The 19133-nt window shown below is 39.9% G+C and overlaps 1 protein-coding gene across 5 annotated transcripts in view; it reads right to left on the bottom strand.

The window, feature by feature from the left end:
* Positions 1 to 1922: 1922 nt before the first annotated feature.
* The window catches only part of AXIN2 (axin 2), a 93638-nt gene continuing 76427 nt past the window's right edge, over positions 1923 to 19133 (bottom strand). For 4 of the 5 annotated variants that reach the window (XM_067464223.1, XM_060763069.2, XM_060763070.2 and 1 more), the window contains exons 9-11: positions 18166 to 18261; positions 14777 to 14944; positions 1923 to 5249 (exon numbers count right to left, since the gene is read on the bottom strand). In XM_067464223.1, the coding sequence (XP_067320324.1) occupies positions 5123 to 5249; positions 14777 to 14944; positions 18166 to 18261 (391 nt within the window). In that variant the 3' untranslated portion in view covers positions 1923 to 5122. Of the gene's footprint in view, positions 5250 to 14776; positions 14945 to 18165; positions 18262 to 18334; positions 18517 to 19133 lie in introns of those variants that run through there. The other variant, XM_060763071.2, reaches the window with a different exon arrangement.

Here is a 19133-nt window from a genome sequence, read left to right as displayed (position 1 = left end):
GAAAAAAGAAATGACCTTGTCACTTAATGTTGTTGTTGCGTGGTCTTACAATGGCTGGGAGAACTTGCAAGCTGGATGTGGTTACCACTGTGCAACGACAAAACTTTATTATGGTCACTGACCAGCACAAAGCAGGGCACAAGCGCCCTGGAAGGGGAAGGACAACTCTTCAGTAAAGCAGTTATTTAAAAGTAGATTAGAAAACAGTTTAGATTAGAAAACTGTAACTATTGCAACTGCTAGAACGGTCTCAGGCAGCATGGAAGCCAAGCAGTAGCTTCTCCAGGATCTGCTTCCAAATATTTATTTACTTACAGCTTTTATATTCTGCTCTTCTCACCCCGCACGGGACTCAGGGTGGATTACAGTGTACACATATATGGCAAACATTCAATGCCAATTTTTGACGTACAAACATATACAGACATAGACAGAGAGTATTTAACTTTTTCTGGCCACCAGGGGAGTTGTCGCTTTCATCGTCCATCTGCGACGCTAATGAAGCACTTCTGCATTCCCGCATGCTTCCCCGCTGGAATGCTTTTGCTGGAGTCTTCTTTATGCCCTCATAAATCAGTTAATTTAGCCTCCCCACACTTTAAGGTGGTACCTTATTTTCCTACTTGACAGATGCAACTGTCTTTCGGGTTGCAAAGGTCGACAACAGGCTACACACAATTGGTTGGAAACCCACTCCAACCTGGGCTGGCTTCGAACTCATGACCTTTTTGGTCAGAGTGATCTTAATGCAGCTGACACTCAGCCAGCTGCACCACAATCCCAGTGCAAATAGCTAAGTCTGTTTACTAGTCTGCAAACTTATGACATCCTGTACTTAGCAGATCATCTTTCATGGGCAAACTTGCAAAAAAGGAAAATGCCCAATTTTTGGATTTTATCAGGGCATATTTTTGATTTTATAAGACAAATACTGTTAGGAATCACCAGCAAAAAATTGTTTGTAACTTCTTAAAGAAAGGTGATATTGATGAATGTGTTAGACTTGTGGTTAAAAAGATTAGTAGGGCATCCCTTGTTAGGGCAGAGAATCTGTTGCAAAAGATGCTATTTCTCATCCAAATGCTGTCCTGAAAGCCTTTTAAAAGATATAGTTTCTTTGGTAAAACTACATGGAAAGTTGCAGTTTCCAACGTAAAGCTTTGCAAAACTGTCTGTACCACCAATTCAGTTTTGTGGAGGCAGCTAGCCAGAAGATTAACAGCTTACTCTTTGGTAAGTAAGCCAAGACACACAAAATGTAAACCATTTTTGCCATTTTCCCCATGCTCTAAGACAGGGGTCCTCAAACATTTTGAACAAAGGGCCAGGCCACAGTCCCTCAAACTCTTGGAGGGCCGGATTATAATTTGGAAAAAATATATGAATGAATTCCTACGCACACTGCACATATCTTATTTGTAGTGCAAAAAACACTTAAAAACAATACAATAATTAAAACAAATAACAATTTTAACAAATATACGCTTATTCGTATTTCAATGGGAAGTGTGGGCCTGCTTTTGGCTAATCAGATAGGATTGTTGTTGTTGTGTGCTTTCAAGTCGTTTCAGACTTAGGTTGACCCTGGGCGAGGGCCGGGTAAATGACCTTGGAGGGCCGTATCCGGACCTCGGGCCATAGTTTGAGAACCCCTGCTCTAAGAAGTAGAACACGAAACCAAGGGCCCTTCCACACAGCCATACAACCCAGAATATCAAAGCAGAAAATCCCACAATATTGGCTTTGAATTGGGTTATCTGAGTCCACACTGCTATATATCCCAGTTCAAAGCAGAAAATGTGGGATTTTATTTAACTGTGTGGAAGGGGCCCAAGAAGTAAAACACTAAAGATAATGGGAACCTGTTCCATTATCAAAAAGACTTTTCAGTCCAAAACAAAAACAAGGACAAGAGATTTAGATTAATTTGAAAAATATAAAAATTTTAATAAAGGCTACATCTCTTAATTACAATAATTATTGTACCAAGTAATTTTTTCTTTAAATGAAACTCTTTATAATGCATAATTTACAGTATAAGTAGAACAAATGTCATGGCAAAAGTCATAAAGTACAAGACTTGTAGTAAAAAGGCATAAAATATATTATACATAAACCCCTTAAACAAACAAGGGAGAGTCTGCACCCTGAACATAGGGCAAAACATGGCATAGTAACACCATGCAGGCACAGGTACTGTACTGATTGAAGGTTTTTTCCTTTTTAAAAAAACACACTAGAGATAGTGTATTAATAGTATTTCTTTCCACCACATTTTTTTCTACACTATGTACAATCGTACTATACAAAAGAAATGTAAGATTGGCATAGAGCACACCAACGAGAACCAAGAGGACATCCAAATTAAAGGTCTTTTCTGGAGTATGTATGTGTCCCCACTCCGTCATGTTACACTACACAAAAATGATACAATCAGATGAGTAGACCGTTGTGATGATTTTACAGCCCAGGTTGTACATATTTCAGCCATTAAGTACAATAGGCAATGGTAGGCTGCAAAGGAGGAGCTGCAGCCCCCAAAGCCAGCCATTGTATCATGTTTGTCCAACAAAGGAGTTAAAATGACTTATTTGCCCAAGGCAAGCTTAGAAAGCTGTGATGTCATTCCAGACTGGTTTGTCTGGTAGCATAGCAAGCTTTTGGTTGAGCACAACAATGGCAACACTTAGGAGACCACATCAAAAATTATATACTAGCTTCTCTTGACTTGACTGCTGGAGCAAATTATTTGACTGGAGTATGCAGGGCCACCAACATTACATGCAGAGGTGTTGCCAGGCTTTGGTTCTCCAGATGTTTTGGACGACCATTCCCAGAAGCCAGCATGGCCAATATTCAGGGGTTCTAGGAATCAGTGTCCATACCCTGAAGGGGCCCAAAGCCCCACTGTTTTAACAGTCATTCCATCTAAGATGGGAAACCACATCTTGAGACACTTCAAGTCTATGAGCTGCAGTTGCAACATTGAAAGCATTGCTACAAAAAGTGACCACATGAAAGAAGCCAGGGAACAAGGATATGCTAGCTCAGTAGTTCTCAACCTGTGAGTCCCCAGATGTTTTGGCCTTCAACTCCCAGAAATCCTAACAGCTGGTAAACTGGCTGGGATTTCTGGGAGTTGTAGGCCAAAACACCTGGGGACCCACAGGTTGAGAACCACTGTGCTAGCTGATGTTTTTGAAGGACATACCATTTCTAAAAAAATATATAATCTGGCTATAGTTATGTCAGCGTGAATGTGAACTAGTAAGCTTCATGTACCACTTTTCCTCCACTGTTTGAGATCGTTTTCTACAATGAAACTGGACACTATGAAATCGTGGGTCCCTTGTCTGTGCTTGGGATTTGCCACAATGTGCCTTCTTTACTAAAGGCATGCAATGAGGAGCAAATATATATATAGGCAGATGTATATTATTACCACAGAAGCTGAGAGCCCTTCCACACAGTTTATCATGGCAGATAGTCCACAATATCTGCTTTGAATTGGGTTATTTGAGTCCACACTGCCATACAACCCAGTTAAAAGTAGATAATGTGGGATTTTATTCCGCTGTGTGGAAGGGGTCTGAGTGACAAAACCCATATATGTTATTATTATCCTTTGTAGCAGTGATATTATTTAACCCAAGAGAACACTGTTGGTTTTGGTGCAGCTGCAGCATTCCCAGTTTCCTATTAATGGTTAAGAAATCAGGAGCTATTATGGCCTTCAGATGCTTTTTCCTCCTCTGCTCTAGTGCTTGAATATCTCCCATTCCTCCCATACTCTTCCTGGGGCCAACCAAGATGGCAGCACCAATCTTAATAGTAACCATAGTGTGCTTCAAAGCCAGATTTTGCAGCTATGAACATAAGCAAATTAGCAACCTCTGTTAAAATAAAGGCAATCTTTCGTTTAAAGGTGCTCGCTGTTAACACCACATAGTCGAGTTCAAATAAGGACTGGGAAGAGGAAGGAGGAGGGGAAAGGACCTTAATCTGTTGGAGGCTCCTGATTAGTTAATCATTAGTAGGCAATCAAGAATACAAATTGAATACCCCTTATCCAAAAATCCAAAATACTCCAAAATTGAGAATTGTCCAATTTGTGGCTGAGAAAATAAGACTTATCTTTGCTTTCTGATGGTTCCGTGTACACAAACTTTGTTTCGTGAACAAAATGATTAAAAATACTGTACAATATTAGCTTCAGGTTGTGTATAAAGTGTGTATGTAACATAAATGAATTTTGTGTTTAGACTTGGGTCCCATTTCCGAGCTTTCTTACTAAACGTATGCAATTAATTCCAAAATCTGGGGAAAAAAATCCAAAATACAGAACACATCAGGTCCCAAGCATTTTGGGTAAGGGATACTCAAGCTGTATTATGTCTACACCAAGCCTTAGAATCAGAGCAGCATTGATTAAAAAACATTATTCTCGAAGAAAGCACATGTGTAGGACAATTTTCATTATTTCTCTTCCTCTCCCGTCCCCAGAAATAAAACAACTGGAGAAATGCTGTCTATAACATAATCCCAGCTGGCTTTCTAAGGTGGCAAGAAACAAATGCACTTTTTTATTTTTCAATTATTTAGACAGTGGAAATGATGAAAAAATAAAATATAAAACCAACCTCTTCCTCTACATCATATCCCCTCTTTTCTCCATTGTTTAAAGCAGCATGTCCATCATTGGACGTAAGGGGGGAATAAAACCAAGATTGTTCAATAAATATCAATAAGGGTTATCATAAGATAAACTATACATAGTCTCTCTTAGTCCATAGGTGTGGGATCCCCAGGAAGCCATATATTATATATGGAAGTCTTTCGAAACAATGGGCTGCATCTTCAGTAACCAAAAGTGGTCATGTTCGTAATAAATAGTTCAGGGTTGTCAACACCTTGGTACCCAGCGCAACAGACTTCTACATTTTTCCCCTCTAAGGCTGATTTGGCAAAGTCTTCACAGATGTCCGCTTATTAACGTTGCTTCTTCTTCTTCATTGGTTCAAACTTTCCTTCAAAAGCTTGATTCGGTGGTTGTGTCCAGAGGCTGGCCTCTATAGCTTATGTCTCCCTAAACACCTTCACGCAGGAAAGGCCAGCCAGGCAGTCAGTCAATCCTCTCAACTTTCCCCAGAATCCTTCCCTCGTACATGGGCAGAACGGCATCGTCATCCCAGATTTCTTCAAAAACTGCTCCACAGTCAAACTCATCACTTGCCCTTTTGAAGTAATACCTGGAATCAGTAAGATCAAGAGATGCAAAATAAATAAAAGAGAACTTTGGGACAACTCTTAAATACACAATCAACTTTTCACATTTGGACTCCCAATATGCATTTCCCAGAAAAATCCACCAACCCAACACCTTTGTTCATGTGTCTATAATATAACTATAGGTATAGAATCATAGAATCATAGAGTTGGAAGAGACCTCATGGGCCATCCAGTCCATCCCCCTGCCAAGAAGCAGGAATATTGCATTCAAAGCACCCCTGACAGATGGCCATCCAGCCTCTGTTTAAAAGCTTCCAAAGAAGGAGCCTCCACCACACTCTGGGGCAGAGAGTTCCACTGCTGAACAGTTCTCACAATCAGAAAGTTCTTCCTCATGTTCAGATGTAATCTCCGTATAGCCATTTGCTCTTTGTCACCAACATCCATCTAGGTCAGCATGTTGCTTTTTCACTGACAGTTTAACCACATGTTTGCAGTGCTCTCTCTCCGAAAGGTTGAGCTGATGAGCCCCTACATGGAAACCAGAACCCAATGCTTCCAAATGTGGTCATTTACCACTACTTGAACATCTCCATGAACTTCTCTAGCTCCCTCTTAAAGCTATATCATCCACCACAACATTGTGTGTTCAACTTTCTACAATAGTATACTTAGGCCCCTTTTACACTGTCCTTATATCCCAGGATCTGATCCCTGGTTATCAGATTTGAATTCCAGTATAATCTGGGATAATCAGATAATCCAGGATCAGATCTTAGTTTATAGGGCAGTGTAGAAGGAGCCTTATAGTCTTTTAGATAGCAAAAAACCCCACTCTTAGTCTATTAGGGAAAGACAGGCTACAGTAAAAGTGAAAAAGAGTATAGCATGCAATGTTTAAAAGTCTCAGAGTGGGGAAGACAAGCAAAGATTGCAGGAAAAGGAATATAGTTAACCCTCCACATTCACTGGGGTTAGGGGTACAGGGCTGCCGTGAAAGTGAAAAACTGCAAATAAAGAACTGAGTAACAATTGAGTCACACTGGAGGACCTAGAGATTCCTAGATAGAACGTTTTTAAACCAAATCTGTAAATACTCAAATCTGCAAAAGTCCAAACCACAAAATGTGGACAGCCAACTATAGATAGTCTGGCAAGTCTTCAGAACTAGCTATTAATACAAGATGACTTTAGGGAATGGAAATAGTGTGATTCATAATTCTGTCTTTTGTGGTCACATAATACACTAAATGGTGGGCCGGGAAAAATCAAAGGAGTTTGCGCCTCAGGTTAAGCTGTCGAGAGACCTTCAAGTTGAGTTAGCATCCAACCAGTTTCATCTTCAAAATCAACAAGGATCAGTCAAACCAACTATGGAGGGGCTTCAGCATGCATATATATCCAGTTATCTTAGAAATAATTGCTCAACATTTTCAGCTTCTGAATGTGGCAATGGACAATTTAAAATAGGCAATGTAAACAAACAGATAGGGGGGAAAATGGGGATAGTCTGACGCACTGCATCCAAATCAAGGATGGAAGGCCTTCGGGGATCTTTAAGTACATTTTGTAACCACATGATTACAGCAGACACATGACTCTAAAATAATAATGGTGATCAGGAAACTTTTGGCTTTTCCCTTAGTGTCTATCAATGCTCACAATCTTGCCTTACATCATGTGTGAGCTGAGCACCACTGATTTCATCCAACCGCACATACTTAACAGTCTTGTTTCCCCATGAGGACTGGCCCTGAATTGCCTCCGGGGCCCACAGAAGTGGGTTGACTGCCAGCAAATCATTTTGAATATCCAAAATGCTAGGTCGACCAACTGAACAACAACAAAGGAAAAAAGCTTTAGGAAAAAGGGGAGGGCAAGTAATTCCATTGACCAGCTAAATTCTCTTTCTACATAGACAGATGAGAAGGCACCTTCAGGACATGCCTTTAAAGTTTACATTTTAAACCATTTATAGATCCCGGTAATAGGAGCACTGAGTTCTCCCTGTCCAAAGCATCCAACTTAAGGACATAAAAATTCAAAGTAAACGCCGTTGTTTCTGACCTTGTACAATGAGAAGCTTCTATTAAACAGGAGGAGAAGGGTGCATAGTTATTCCATTGTGCCTCTAGGTGAAAATCTTTAAACTCCTTGCACTTTCAGAACAGATTGTACACTCTACCATGTGCCCAATTTCGTCTGTTTCCTAGTGGCCCTTACGTAATGAGCAATCTCGACTTGGATGGCAATATTTGACCCAGGAAGGTCAGGCGGCAGTGTCCTGCTTTCCTTTTCTTTGGCTTGGGATTGTTAGATCACGAAGCCGATGTTAAGGGAGACAAAAAAGTGCCCCTTCCCCTCTTGTGTCAAACAGTAAGGACCCCTCTATTATCCTGAATTAGACCGTTCAGCTTCTTGATTAAAGGTTCCTTTTATGCCCCTTCCAGCATTCTTCCTTCTCAGGCTGCTTAATTGCATATGCACAAAATGAAGGCCTTCCATTCAGAGGGTTAGCATTTAGGGAGCCTGCTTGTCTACTACCACACACACACACACACACACAACTTGCACCCAAGCTGATCTCTCTTTCTCCCCAAGAAGCAATTTTGTTATCCAATCACTGGCAAAAAAAGAAGAAGCAGCGAGAAGGGGGGAATCCAACCTAACATCCCTCTTGCTTTTTAAACACACACCCCTTTACTTTTATAAGAAGGCAACTTACTATAAGCTAAATACTTGCTGCTTTCATTCATCTGAATTAAAAAGGGAAAACCATCCCTCTCAACATTTTGGATTTCCTCTTTGCCAAGACAGCTTCCTTGGGAACCACTCAAGTATACGTTTGGCTTGGGTATTTCAAGACCTCAGAAGAAAGCTTTCCAAACTTTTCGTGTTGCCGATACACTTTTTAGACATGCATCGTTTTGCCACACAATAATTCAGTTTTACCAGCAAACCAGAGATTTAGCCAAGGGTCCTCAAACTAAGGCCCGAGGGCCACATGCGGCCCTTCAAGGTCATTTATCCGGCCCTCGCTCAGGGTCAACCTAAGTCTGAAATGACTTGAAAGCACACAACAATAACAACCCTATCTCATCAGCCAAAAGCAGGCCCACATTTCCCATTGAAATACTAATAACTTTATATTTGCTAACATTGTTCTTCATTTCAATTATTGTATTGTTTTTAAGTGTTATTTGCACTACAAATATATGTGCAGTGTGCATAGGAATTCATTCATATTTTTTTTCAAACTATAATCTGGCCCTCCAACAGTTTGAGGGACTGTGACCTGGCCCTCTGTTTAAAAAGTTTGAGGACCCCTGGATTAAACCAACCCTTGTAAGAGAGATGGATCCATATATCAATAGGAAATTGAATGACTTGACGATGGAAGTGGACAATACTTGATAATAAGGAGACGCTAATGTTGTTATTATTGTTGTTGTTTTATACTGTTTTAATGTTTTAACTTGTTTTATGATATTATGTGTACCGCCTTGAGTCGCCGATTGGCTGAGAAACCGCCTTGAGTTGCCGATTGGCTGAGAAAGGCGGTATACAAATACAGTAAATAAATAAAATAAATAAAAATAGTAATTACAAAATGTTTGGCCACACAGCGTATCTCATGAAAACCTTTCATTTATATATATTTAAAATATATGATTTATTTATTTATTTAACATTTATAATCCGCCCTTCTCACCCTGAAGGGGACTCAGGGCAGAGCACAGCATACAAACAGCAAATATTTAATGCCGGGACATGAGTTGATTATATTCATACATGAACATTTAAAACATTTGTCTCAATATTAAAATACACTGTTTAAAACCAAAATATTGAGATGCTATCAACATTAAGTAAACGGATCGACATCTTTATATCTATTAAAACATGACAAGCATTGCATTGCCTGCTAAGCAGCCCATATTTATTTATTTATCTATTATTTTAAATAAATAAATAAATAAAACATGACAAGCATTGCATTGCCTGCTAAGCAGTTCACATATCTGACTTGTGGGAGCGAGAAAAGAAAAAAAATCTGTTACTGTCATTTTTGAGCGATAATTTTCATTCGGTAAACACAAAGCCAAGATAAAAATATGAGTGGCTAGATAAAAGCAAGAAGACTTATTGTTTAATTGATTGTTTTTAATTGTTTTTTAACTGTTTTTATGATGTTAAGCATTGAATTTTGCTATTGTTAACCTCTTTGAGTCGCCCAAGGGCTGAGAAAAGTGGTATATAAATGAAGTAAATAAACAAAATAAGACTTCTGGGAATCACTGTATGATGTTCAATTCATATATGATTTGTAAGATAGTGCCATAAATGTTCAAAATTGTTGTCATTTGCGAGTAAGAATATGTAAATATGTGGAAAACTTAAAAGAAATTCTACATTTGTGCGACACAGTGTAGCCACACACACTAACTAACCTGTTGCAACACAGTTTGGAAAGCTCTGTAGTCAACATTATTATTATTTATTATTTACAGCATTTATATACCGCTTTTCTCACCCCTGGAGGCACTCACAAGAGGCTTTTGAAAAGATATCTGCCAACTTTGATTAGGCAGCCAACACAACTCATATTAACCAAGTTAAAAAGGGGAAGACAATTTAGTCATACTACCTTCCCCAAACTGTTTGATCACTTTTAAGGTGAAGCTGAGAATGTCACAAAATCCATTCCCTTCAAGAAAGACAAGGACGAGATTTGCCCACTGCTTGGGCTTGCTTTGCAGAGGCCTGACCAAAGCACCACTGAACTTCCTCCAGAAATCCCTCCAGCTAGTAAGCGAGGGAGGAAGAAACGAGGGAAAACTTTGAATGAGGCACAAAAGGACTTTCGCTGGGTTTTATCTGCTCCTTTCCAAGAGGATAAACAGCTGTAGCAATAACTTCCCCCTTGATCTTCAACTCTGGCAGCGCTGACCAAATTCTTTGTTTGAACACAGCCACATTTTATTTTCTTGGGGGGAGGAAGGGGGAAAGGGAGGGGGAGCTCCACACACTGTGACCTTTTCCATAACTACAGCCTTATTTCTCAAAAGAAGAAAGAAGAGGAAAAGGGGGAAAGTGGAAGGGAGAGGGAGGGCGGGCCTAGGAGAGAATACAAACTAATATCTTTTCTCCACAACTTCTTAAAACACACGAGGAGGTCCTTCATTGCTCGTAGACATAGCTTCTCCCCAAAACCTATCTACATTTAAGGTGATTTTGGCTTTGTTTCCCTTCTTCACCTCTCTTTGCTGTTCTCTCCCTTCTTTCTACATCTGGCACCCATACAGTCTGCAAAGCTTTGTGCTAACTGTGTGTGTATGTCCCACACACCTTTTTTCCTATTTTTTACTGTTATCCAACACTATCCAATATATATATAGGGAGTGAGCATAAATAAAAAAAGATGCATACCTAAACCACAAATGTATGTTGGATAGCCCTCTCTTCCCAAGCAACCCGAAAGCAACCCGAGGTACCTGTGTTGCAAACTGACTCGTTCAATAAAGGATTCTGAGTGTCAACCATTTATGCACGTCTTTGTGTGTTAAAATGAAAGGCAAAGGCTTCAAAGCCATGCTTATTAAGTGTGCCTTAAGAACAAAATCAATGCCAGATGTGACCAGAAAGACCAGCTCCATCTTCCCTAAGCAATCCAGCTACTAAGGGGGCAGGACAGGCCCTCGTTCCTGAAGGTCACCTGTGGTTTCATTCCAAGTCCAGCCAAAATTAAAAAAATATATAAAATAAAAGAATCAAAGCTGAGATCAAAATGATTCCCTGGGGGAGAAACACATTTGGATAATTACTTTCACCTTGTGTCTGTTTGAGATTTTTAAAAAATAGTGATGGGTCTGAGCTTCTTTTGTACACATAGGTACAAAAAGAGAGAGTAAAAGAAACCCACATGCTGAAAAAGGGTCCCTGATGACCAGGCAATTTAACATAGCCTAATTATCACAGAATGTCATGGAACAAATAGAAAAACAGTAAGCACTTGGAATTTGCTGGGGTTTGGTTCCAGGACCCCCCGTGAAAACCAAAATCTATGGCCACTCAAGTGGCACTGCAAGTAGTCCCCAAGTTACAAACAAGATAGGTTCTGTAGGTTTGTTCTTAAGCTGAATTTATATAAAAAGCTTTGGGTAGCACAGGAAAAGGCTAACACTATGATGTTTGTTTTGCTATCTGTGCCCCCGTTCAAAAGATTTCACTTCCCTTTCTGTCCCTGTGATAATTGGATTTTGAAAAAATTGGCTTGTTGTGGTAATAACGATTGGTGATAAAGCTTCAGTGGAGACATCTTTTCCCCATGATAATAACTCTTCCAGAACTGAATTTCTCTTCCAAGGGGAAGATTTCCTTTACTTCCTGTTGTCTCACACACACACTCGCTTCCCCCCCCCCCCCCATTCTTCCTGTTGTCTCACCTCAGTTCTTAACCATGAGTAGTTTGTAAGTTGAATGTTTGTAACTCAGGGGCTGTCTGTATATATAATGGCAAAGTAAAATGGTATCTCTCACAGAACATTGCAAAATAGAAGGTTTTCTGTTTGGAAATATTTTCAAGCTACAGACAGCTCAATCCATAGATATAGAATCCAAAGATATGATGGGACAAGTGGGCCTATGGAGTCTTTTAAGAACCAAGGAATCATAAAACCACAGCTAAGTGTATTTGTTGGCATCCTGAAACTTCTTTAGATGTTCCTCAGAGGTTTCCCAGTCAACCACCAATTTGTCTCTGTTGAAGATGTGTTTGTATGCATTGTGACACACACACACACCTCTCCATCACACTACTACCACAGATAGTTCACAGAGCTGTCATTTGTAAATATTATGCTCAGAAGTGCATGTGTCACAAATCCACATCTTACTCCCAAAACTAGAGAATTCGTAGTTCTAGAAACTCTAAGGTAAGCGAGAGTGCATTCTTTGGATACCCAAGAGAAGTTTCAGATTAAGGATTAATTCATGCTAGTGTTAGCTGCCACTGGAAACCAACATGGTTTACAGACACCTACTCAATCAATTAGAACTATGTAATACAATTTTTGTTCCTGGCTTATAAATGTCACTTCCTAATTGATTCTATCAGAACAGCATGAAAAAAGTTTTTAAACTGAAAACCTCCTGAAGCACATTTTGCTATAGTTTTTCAATGAATATCTCATTGAGTCTCAACCCATTCAACATAGTTTGTGGCAGCCACAAAAACGAAGTTTCTGGATTATAACAACTACTTTCAAAGGAAGTACTGCACAGTTAAACAAGAATGACATTTTCAAGCCAGGAACAGAAAACTTTTCACATTTTGTTACATAGTGTAATCTATGAACACATCCACTGTCATCTTGGGATAAACCTTCACATATTTCAACATTTATCACATGATTCCCATCAAATACATGCAACCCCTCCAAACCAGTTCATAGCCATATTAAAAACACATCAATAAAATGAAATATTCACAGACTAAAAGCCAACAGCAGTGAAAATTTCCATAAAAACCAGATGATGCCTTGTGAGCAATGCTAAGGCACACTAAAAAGCTCAAGAAATAAAAAGGATCTTTTGCCTGGTGCCAAAATGATAAGAGCCAGCCCTAGGCAAGCCTTCATGGAGAGCACGCTCCAAAAGAAGGGAGAAAGCCCAATCCCAGGTTCCCTGTGTGTCTGCCATCCGATTACAAAAGGGATCTGCAAAAAGGAATGGAAGTCTTAACAGTTCTGAGGTAGCCTTCTCTTTCCTGCGTCTCTTTTATAAAACAGGGAAAAGGCTTTTAAGGGGTAGATTTTCCAGGGCAAAACTAGGGACCTTTGTAATTGATTTGCATTCTGAAGTCAATTCGACCTCAGTAGCAAAGCTTGGGACAGTGTGATCACCCACCATAGCAAACAAATCCCAAAATCCAAGCCAAGACAAATCATATTCGGTGCTTAGAGTAAACCATGCAAACAAATTAACTTTTGTGTAATTGGTTCAACTTCCAAGAATTTTCTTTTTCATGATGCTTAGAAGCTCTGGCCAGAATTCAACTGTGCAAGAGCAATGGAGGAAGGAAAAAAATTATAGAGCTTTGGAGTTTAAACAGCCATCAAAAAGCAAAGTGAAGAGACAGGGAACAACAACTGTACAACTGAAACAGGGATTGTGTGGTGAAATTGAGCTTTGCTTATTTTTATCTAGTTTTAGAGCACCCGTTGCTGCTCACAGATTATCTCAAGTTACTTTCCCCTGTTATGTGGGCTAGGGACATTTGCACCTATCTCAACTTGAAAATTGGTTGTTTGGACATTTGGTGGGAAGAGGTACATGTTTCAAGTACACAAAGCTCACTACAGGGAAGTTGGAAAAGTTCACACTTTGGCTGTTTACACAGGAAGCTCAACAACAACAACAACAACAACAACAACAACAACAATAACAACAACATACCATCTTCTGAGAGGGATAATCCTAAAGGGCAGCCTCAATTTACATTATAATCAACTCCCTCTGATACTATCACCATTCAAAACTGCCTTCCAGATTTCATCAGGTGGTACACCTCTAACTTTAACTCACTGTCCAATTTTTGCTTTTGTACAAACCCACTGTCCAATCCAGTTTCCATGGCTCTTGGCAAATCCAGCATCTTTCTCCAACGAGTTCATGCATGGTATCTTAAATAAATACCATCCTAAGTACAACATTATTCAGAATAGGCCATTTCCTTTGCTGAATTAAATCACAACTATTTAGTCACAACTCATGGACAAACAGCACCTTGTCTTAGTACTTGATTATTTGCTTAGTCTTGTACAAAATGCCAATCTAAGAAAGGGAACATTCCAAGAATACCACATCTTATCCAATGAAACACTAAACCGGGATCTTGTAAGTATCAAATAGTAACCTTTGTAGTTGACTACTTTGTAGATAATGATTCCAATTTGGAAGTTTCTCAACTACAAAGTGAAATAATTAAGATACATTACAGAAATGGGCAGCTGTGACCCTAAAGTTTTTTAAATTGCCTACAAATCCCATCAATACCTACCCAACTGGTGAGGGGTTCTGGGAGCTGTAGTTCAAAAACACCTAGAGGACCACAGCTGTGCATCTCAGTATAAATAATCAACAACAGGGAAATCTAGTCAGTTCTTCAAATAAAAAAAATCATAATGCAGTACAGCCAGAAAATGAACTCAGAGCTTTGAATGAACATTTTATATGCAAGATCCTGGACCCATCCATCCACTTGTAAAAGGTGTCTGTGCTGGCAATAAAGTGGAACAGTCGACTCACTAGGTAAGACCTAATTCAGTTGCCAGAGCAGCCAACCCAACTCTTAACTAGTATTGGTTTTAGTGGGTAAACACAAAGCAGAGAGGAGAACTTGGAGAGACGGCTGAGCTAGCTGCAGACAACCTTCAAAGAGCCCTTCCTCACTGTGGGAGGACGCTTACAAATACTCCTTGGTTATTTTGGCACGCCGTCTGTGCAAACACAAGGAAAAGAAGAAAGAAACCACAAAGATGCTTACCTATAATTTCCCTTTTTGCTCAGCTGCTCTTTAAAGTGCCCAAGTGTCAGGCTCTGGGCCTTTAACATCCTCCTATAGGGAATTTCTTCTCCACAGAAAAAATACGTGACAATCAACTCACTAGGCTGGGCGGAGTGAGTAGCAGGAAGTTTCTTTGGTTCTTTGTGACTGAAACATGGAAAGAAAAGGAGAGAAACAAGTTAAGACTCCACACAATGTCCTGAGATTTCTATTTTGTACTTTTCTGTAAATATTTCTATATAAATCTACATAGAAGAGTCCAATTATATGACACCAAGCCCATTAAAAACATATAGCACTTGAAAATTAAAAGCAAACCCTGGTGTCTATTAATATAGTAAAAGTTTAAGGGCTCCATGCCAGAAAAACATTGATAGTTGATGAACAGAGAGAGGAGGATTACACTGTATGTAAAGCATTCAAATGAAGGTCACAACAAATAACACCCAGGTTTTAAAGCTCCAGCAATAATTAGCCGCTTGAAAACAAAGTGAGAATGTTTACATGTGGATCCAATTGGTTTCTAGAGCAAAGGTGGGTGAAGTGTAGGTTACACACAGTTTCCAAGTATTTTAAGGATATCTCAAGGTCCTGCCAGGCCCCATTTCCAATATATTTTGGATGTTTTCCTAACAAAAATGCAAAAAGGAGACTGCTCTCCATAACAGCATTACAGAGAGCAGTTCAATCATGCTCACAGATTCCGTTGACCTAGATAAGTTCTTCTTTTCAATCCGAAAGTAAACCAGACGGTGATTGGGTTTGTAAGAAAATGTCACAACAAGTTGTGATTGGAAAGCTTGGGGTATGACTCTACATGTGTCTACTCAGGGTAAGTCACAATGGCTGGGATCCAACAGTGTACATCAATTGGTGGAAGACCTCCACTGGGGGAAATGGCAAAGTATGGTTCCTACTCTCCATACAACCTCCATGCACCCTCAGCAGGGCTTGCTCCTCCGCCTCCTCTCTAGCCATGCACAGAACCCAAGCTCTGCTTTATCTAGTTTCCCCAGTGATATGAGGCAGTGTGAAGGTTTTGCAAGGGTTGTCTGCATGTGTGAGGGAGAATCGCCTCTTCCTGGTTGCAGTAGCAGAGAGGCTTCTCCTTCTAGATGTACGGTTGGATCCTGGCCTTTGAATTCCAGGGGACTTACTCTAAAGTGTACAGATTCAAGACACTGGACAGGCCACAAGGGAAATTGAGACTATCAATCAATTCTGTATAACATCCTCCAAGCTTTAGTCCTGTCCATGTTTTCTGGTGCCATCTTTAGCTACAGAAGATGAGGACCAAATGAGATGTCTTGTAGTAATTTCTCATCCATGTGACCTCGAAGGTCACTTCCCTACAGTTTGAGTGCTGGCACCTTAAGAGACCCACATTCTTAACACTCAACGTGACAAAGAGCTACTTAATCACTAAAGCTTGTGTGAGCAAACTATTTGAATGAATATTCCTTGAGAGTGTGCTGAATTTATTGATAAAAATCGAAAAATATCTTCTGAAATTGAGCAATCAATCTACTACTGCATTTTTCCATGAAGAGATTCAACAACTTTCTGTTTCCAAGTTTCTGTTTTAAACTCAATTTAATCAATTATCTCATAATTATTTCATTTATTTCAATTATCTCATTATTATTTGCATTGTTACTAGATGCCTTCAAGTTGACTCCACCTTATGACAACTCTATCATACGTTTGTTGGTTTTTTTGGAGTGACACAAGCTATTCAAGAGAGATTTGCCATGATGTTCCTCTAGGGCTGCAATTTGCCCAAGCTTGGCCAGATGCTTTCCATGACTGAGTGGAGATTTGCATCCCAGTCTCCTGTAATCCTAGTGCAACATTCAGATCATTACGTCACACTGGCTCAAAGATTTACATATTTTATGACTTTTAAAAAGATTATATGTATATTGTGTATATTTTTGAATGAATACCCCTCCTACTAGGATGCAGAAGCAGTGGCCTTCATGCTTTTTGATCTATGACTACCATTTGTCATGTTGCCTGAAGTGGTAGTTGCCCACAGATTGCCCACCTTTGCTCTAGAACCAATGTTTCACTTCCCTCTCTTCCTCTTTTGTTGTCCACACATGCAGAGCCATTGAAAGTGAAAGGGTAAATACAAGTCAACATTTTCTTAAGAGGAGGGAATGGACAGGGATGTAGATCTCCTATTTGCTGGTGGATGTCCTACAGGCACTTCCCCATTTCTAACACACCCTGTTTCCAAGCATCTAGAATAATTAAGGGTACAATCCTGCCTATTTTATGGGTGTGTATGCAGATGCTTCGTGATCCATCACTGAAAGCTTTGAGAGGTTGTAATTTCATCATGGAGATTTCCATGAATAGGAGCATTGAATATTCACTTGAATACCGAGGAATATTCTATACATTCCTCTATACCAATGGTTCCCAATCTGTGGGTCCCCAGGTGTTTTGGCCTACAACTCCCAGAAATCTCAGCCAGTTTACCAGCTGTTAGGAATTCTGGGACTTCAAGGACAAAACATCTGGAGACCCACGGATGAGAACCCACCACTCTATACTGATGGGAATGAGGAAAACTCTTGCTTATGTGGAGCACTAAGGATGCTGCTGGACTGATATTAAAGCTCTATTTTGTTGCATCAGATTCTGGGCTACAACAAGAAGGCAAGCAGAGGTTTGGAGTCTGATGCTTTGGTAGGAAGGGCAACAAGAGCAGCTAGCCAAACCCTTGTCACATCTTGGGATCCTGAGGAAGTGAGATCCTCCTACAGAATAACAAACATCTCTTCTACCCAGAGGAAAAGCAACAGTGCCTCGGATGCCATGGAGTCAACTTCTAAGGCCACGTTGACTTGGCATGTCAAAAGGTCATGAAGTGTTACTCCACAGTAATTTACTCTTCCTAATTTGTTCCAAGTCTTTGTAGAGTGGCTTTGGGAAGAAGGGGGGGGGGGGGGAGCTACTAGCAAAGACAGCTGGTGGACTTAAGGTCAACCAATTAAAAATGAAAGGCTATAGTCAGGTGGCTTAGCTTCAACTTCAAACATTACTCATTGCTTAAGATGAAGAGTGTAAGAAAGAAAACTTTAATTATTTAGACTGAAGCAGATTTCTTGTTAAAAAGAACTATCCTGTAATTAGATTAATCCAATCTTTGTCCACTTTACAGGAATGCAAGCTAAAAAAAGAACGAGTAGGCAAGACTTGCAGACGTTTTGTTCTTGTTTCACCCCGTCAAAAGGAAATAGCAGGCGACCAAGAAAGGGCTACAGTTTCAAAGCACTACTCCACTGATAAAATATGCATTTTAAAAAAGAGACAGTGAATATCTCTAAGCTGTACATGTTCCATATGGCAACACTCACTCTTCTGTTGCTACACTGGCATTGCAAAAAGGACCATTTCCTCCTGGTACGGAAGTCAAGTGGTTGCGATCCCTCGGCTGATTTGATGCTGAACATCTAAAGGTTTGGGAAGGGGAGGGGAGGGAGATAAAGAAAAGAATGATCAAACTTTAAAAAAATCCTACCTGTACATCTAAGATCGTTGTGCTGAAACAATCAAGGGGAGAATTGAGGATGCTGAGGGCAAAAATATCCCTGTGTCTTCCAATGAAAAACAGCAAAGGCATCATTTGGCCAATTCATTGGATTCAGTTCCAGAAATGCATACATGGCCATTAAGGAAGCAAACAAATAAAGGTAGAATGTGGGATTCTAATTGTTTGTGACAAGAGAGAAGGAGAGAGAAAGAGAGAGAGAGATTATAATTTCTACGGCACACTTCAGTCTCACTACAGCCTTGTTTCTAAGTCCAGGACTGTGATAATTCCACATCACAAAGACACGCAAACAATGTGTTGTGCCATGAGGGGTAATGCCATGTTTTGAACAGGACTAAAGTAAAGGCAAATTAACACAGAAACCGATTTGCAAACAAATCTATTTTTAAGCAGTTTCTTTCTTCTCCATTTCAAAAGATTTCCATAAAGCTTAAAGATTCTTCCAGGCTAAAATGCCACCAAGTTGGTGGGAATAATACATGTGCACTGGGCTTCAGCCCCAGTTCTTATCTCTAGAAGAGCTAAATGAATCCCAGATTTAGATTTTCCAGGATGTTCATTTGGAAGTCTCAGGTCCCTTCTACACTGCCATATAAAATCCAGATTATCTGCTCTGAACTGGTTTATATGACAGTGTAGCCGCATGTAATCCAGTTCAAAGCAGTTAATGTGGATTATCTCCTTTGATAATCTGAATTATATGGCAGTGTAGAAGGGACCTCGTTACCATATACCATACCCCGTGGAGCACATCCAACCCCCTCAAGGGCC

This window comes from Anolis sagrei, chromosome 2, assembly GCF_037176765.1.
Source record: "Anolis sagrei isolate rAnoSag1 chromosome 2, rAnoSag1.mat, whole genome shotgun sequence".
NCBI classification, from domain to species: domain Eukaryota; kingdom Metazoa; phylum Chordata; class Lepidosauria; order Squamata; family Dactyloidae; genus Anolis; species Anolis sagrei.
The sequence above is the reverse complement of the archived record's forward strand: the minus strand, read 5'-3'. Positions and strand labels throughout refer to the sequence as shown.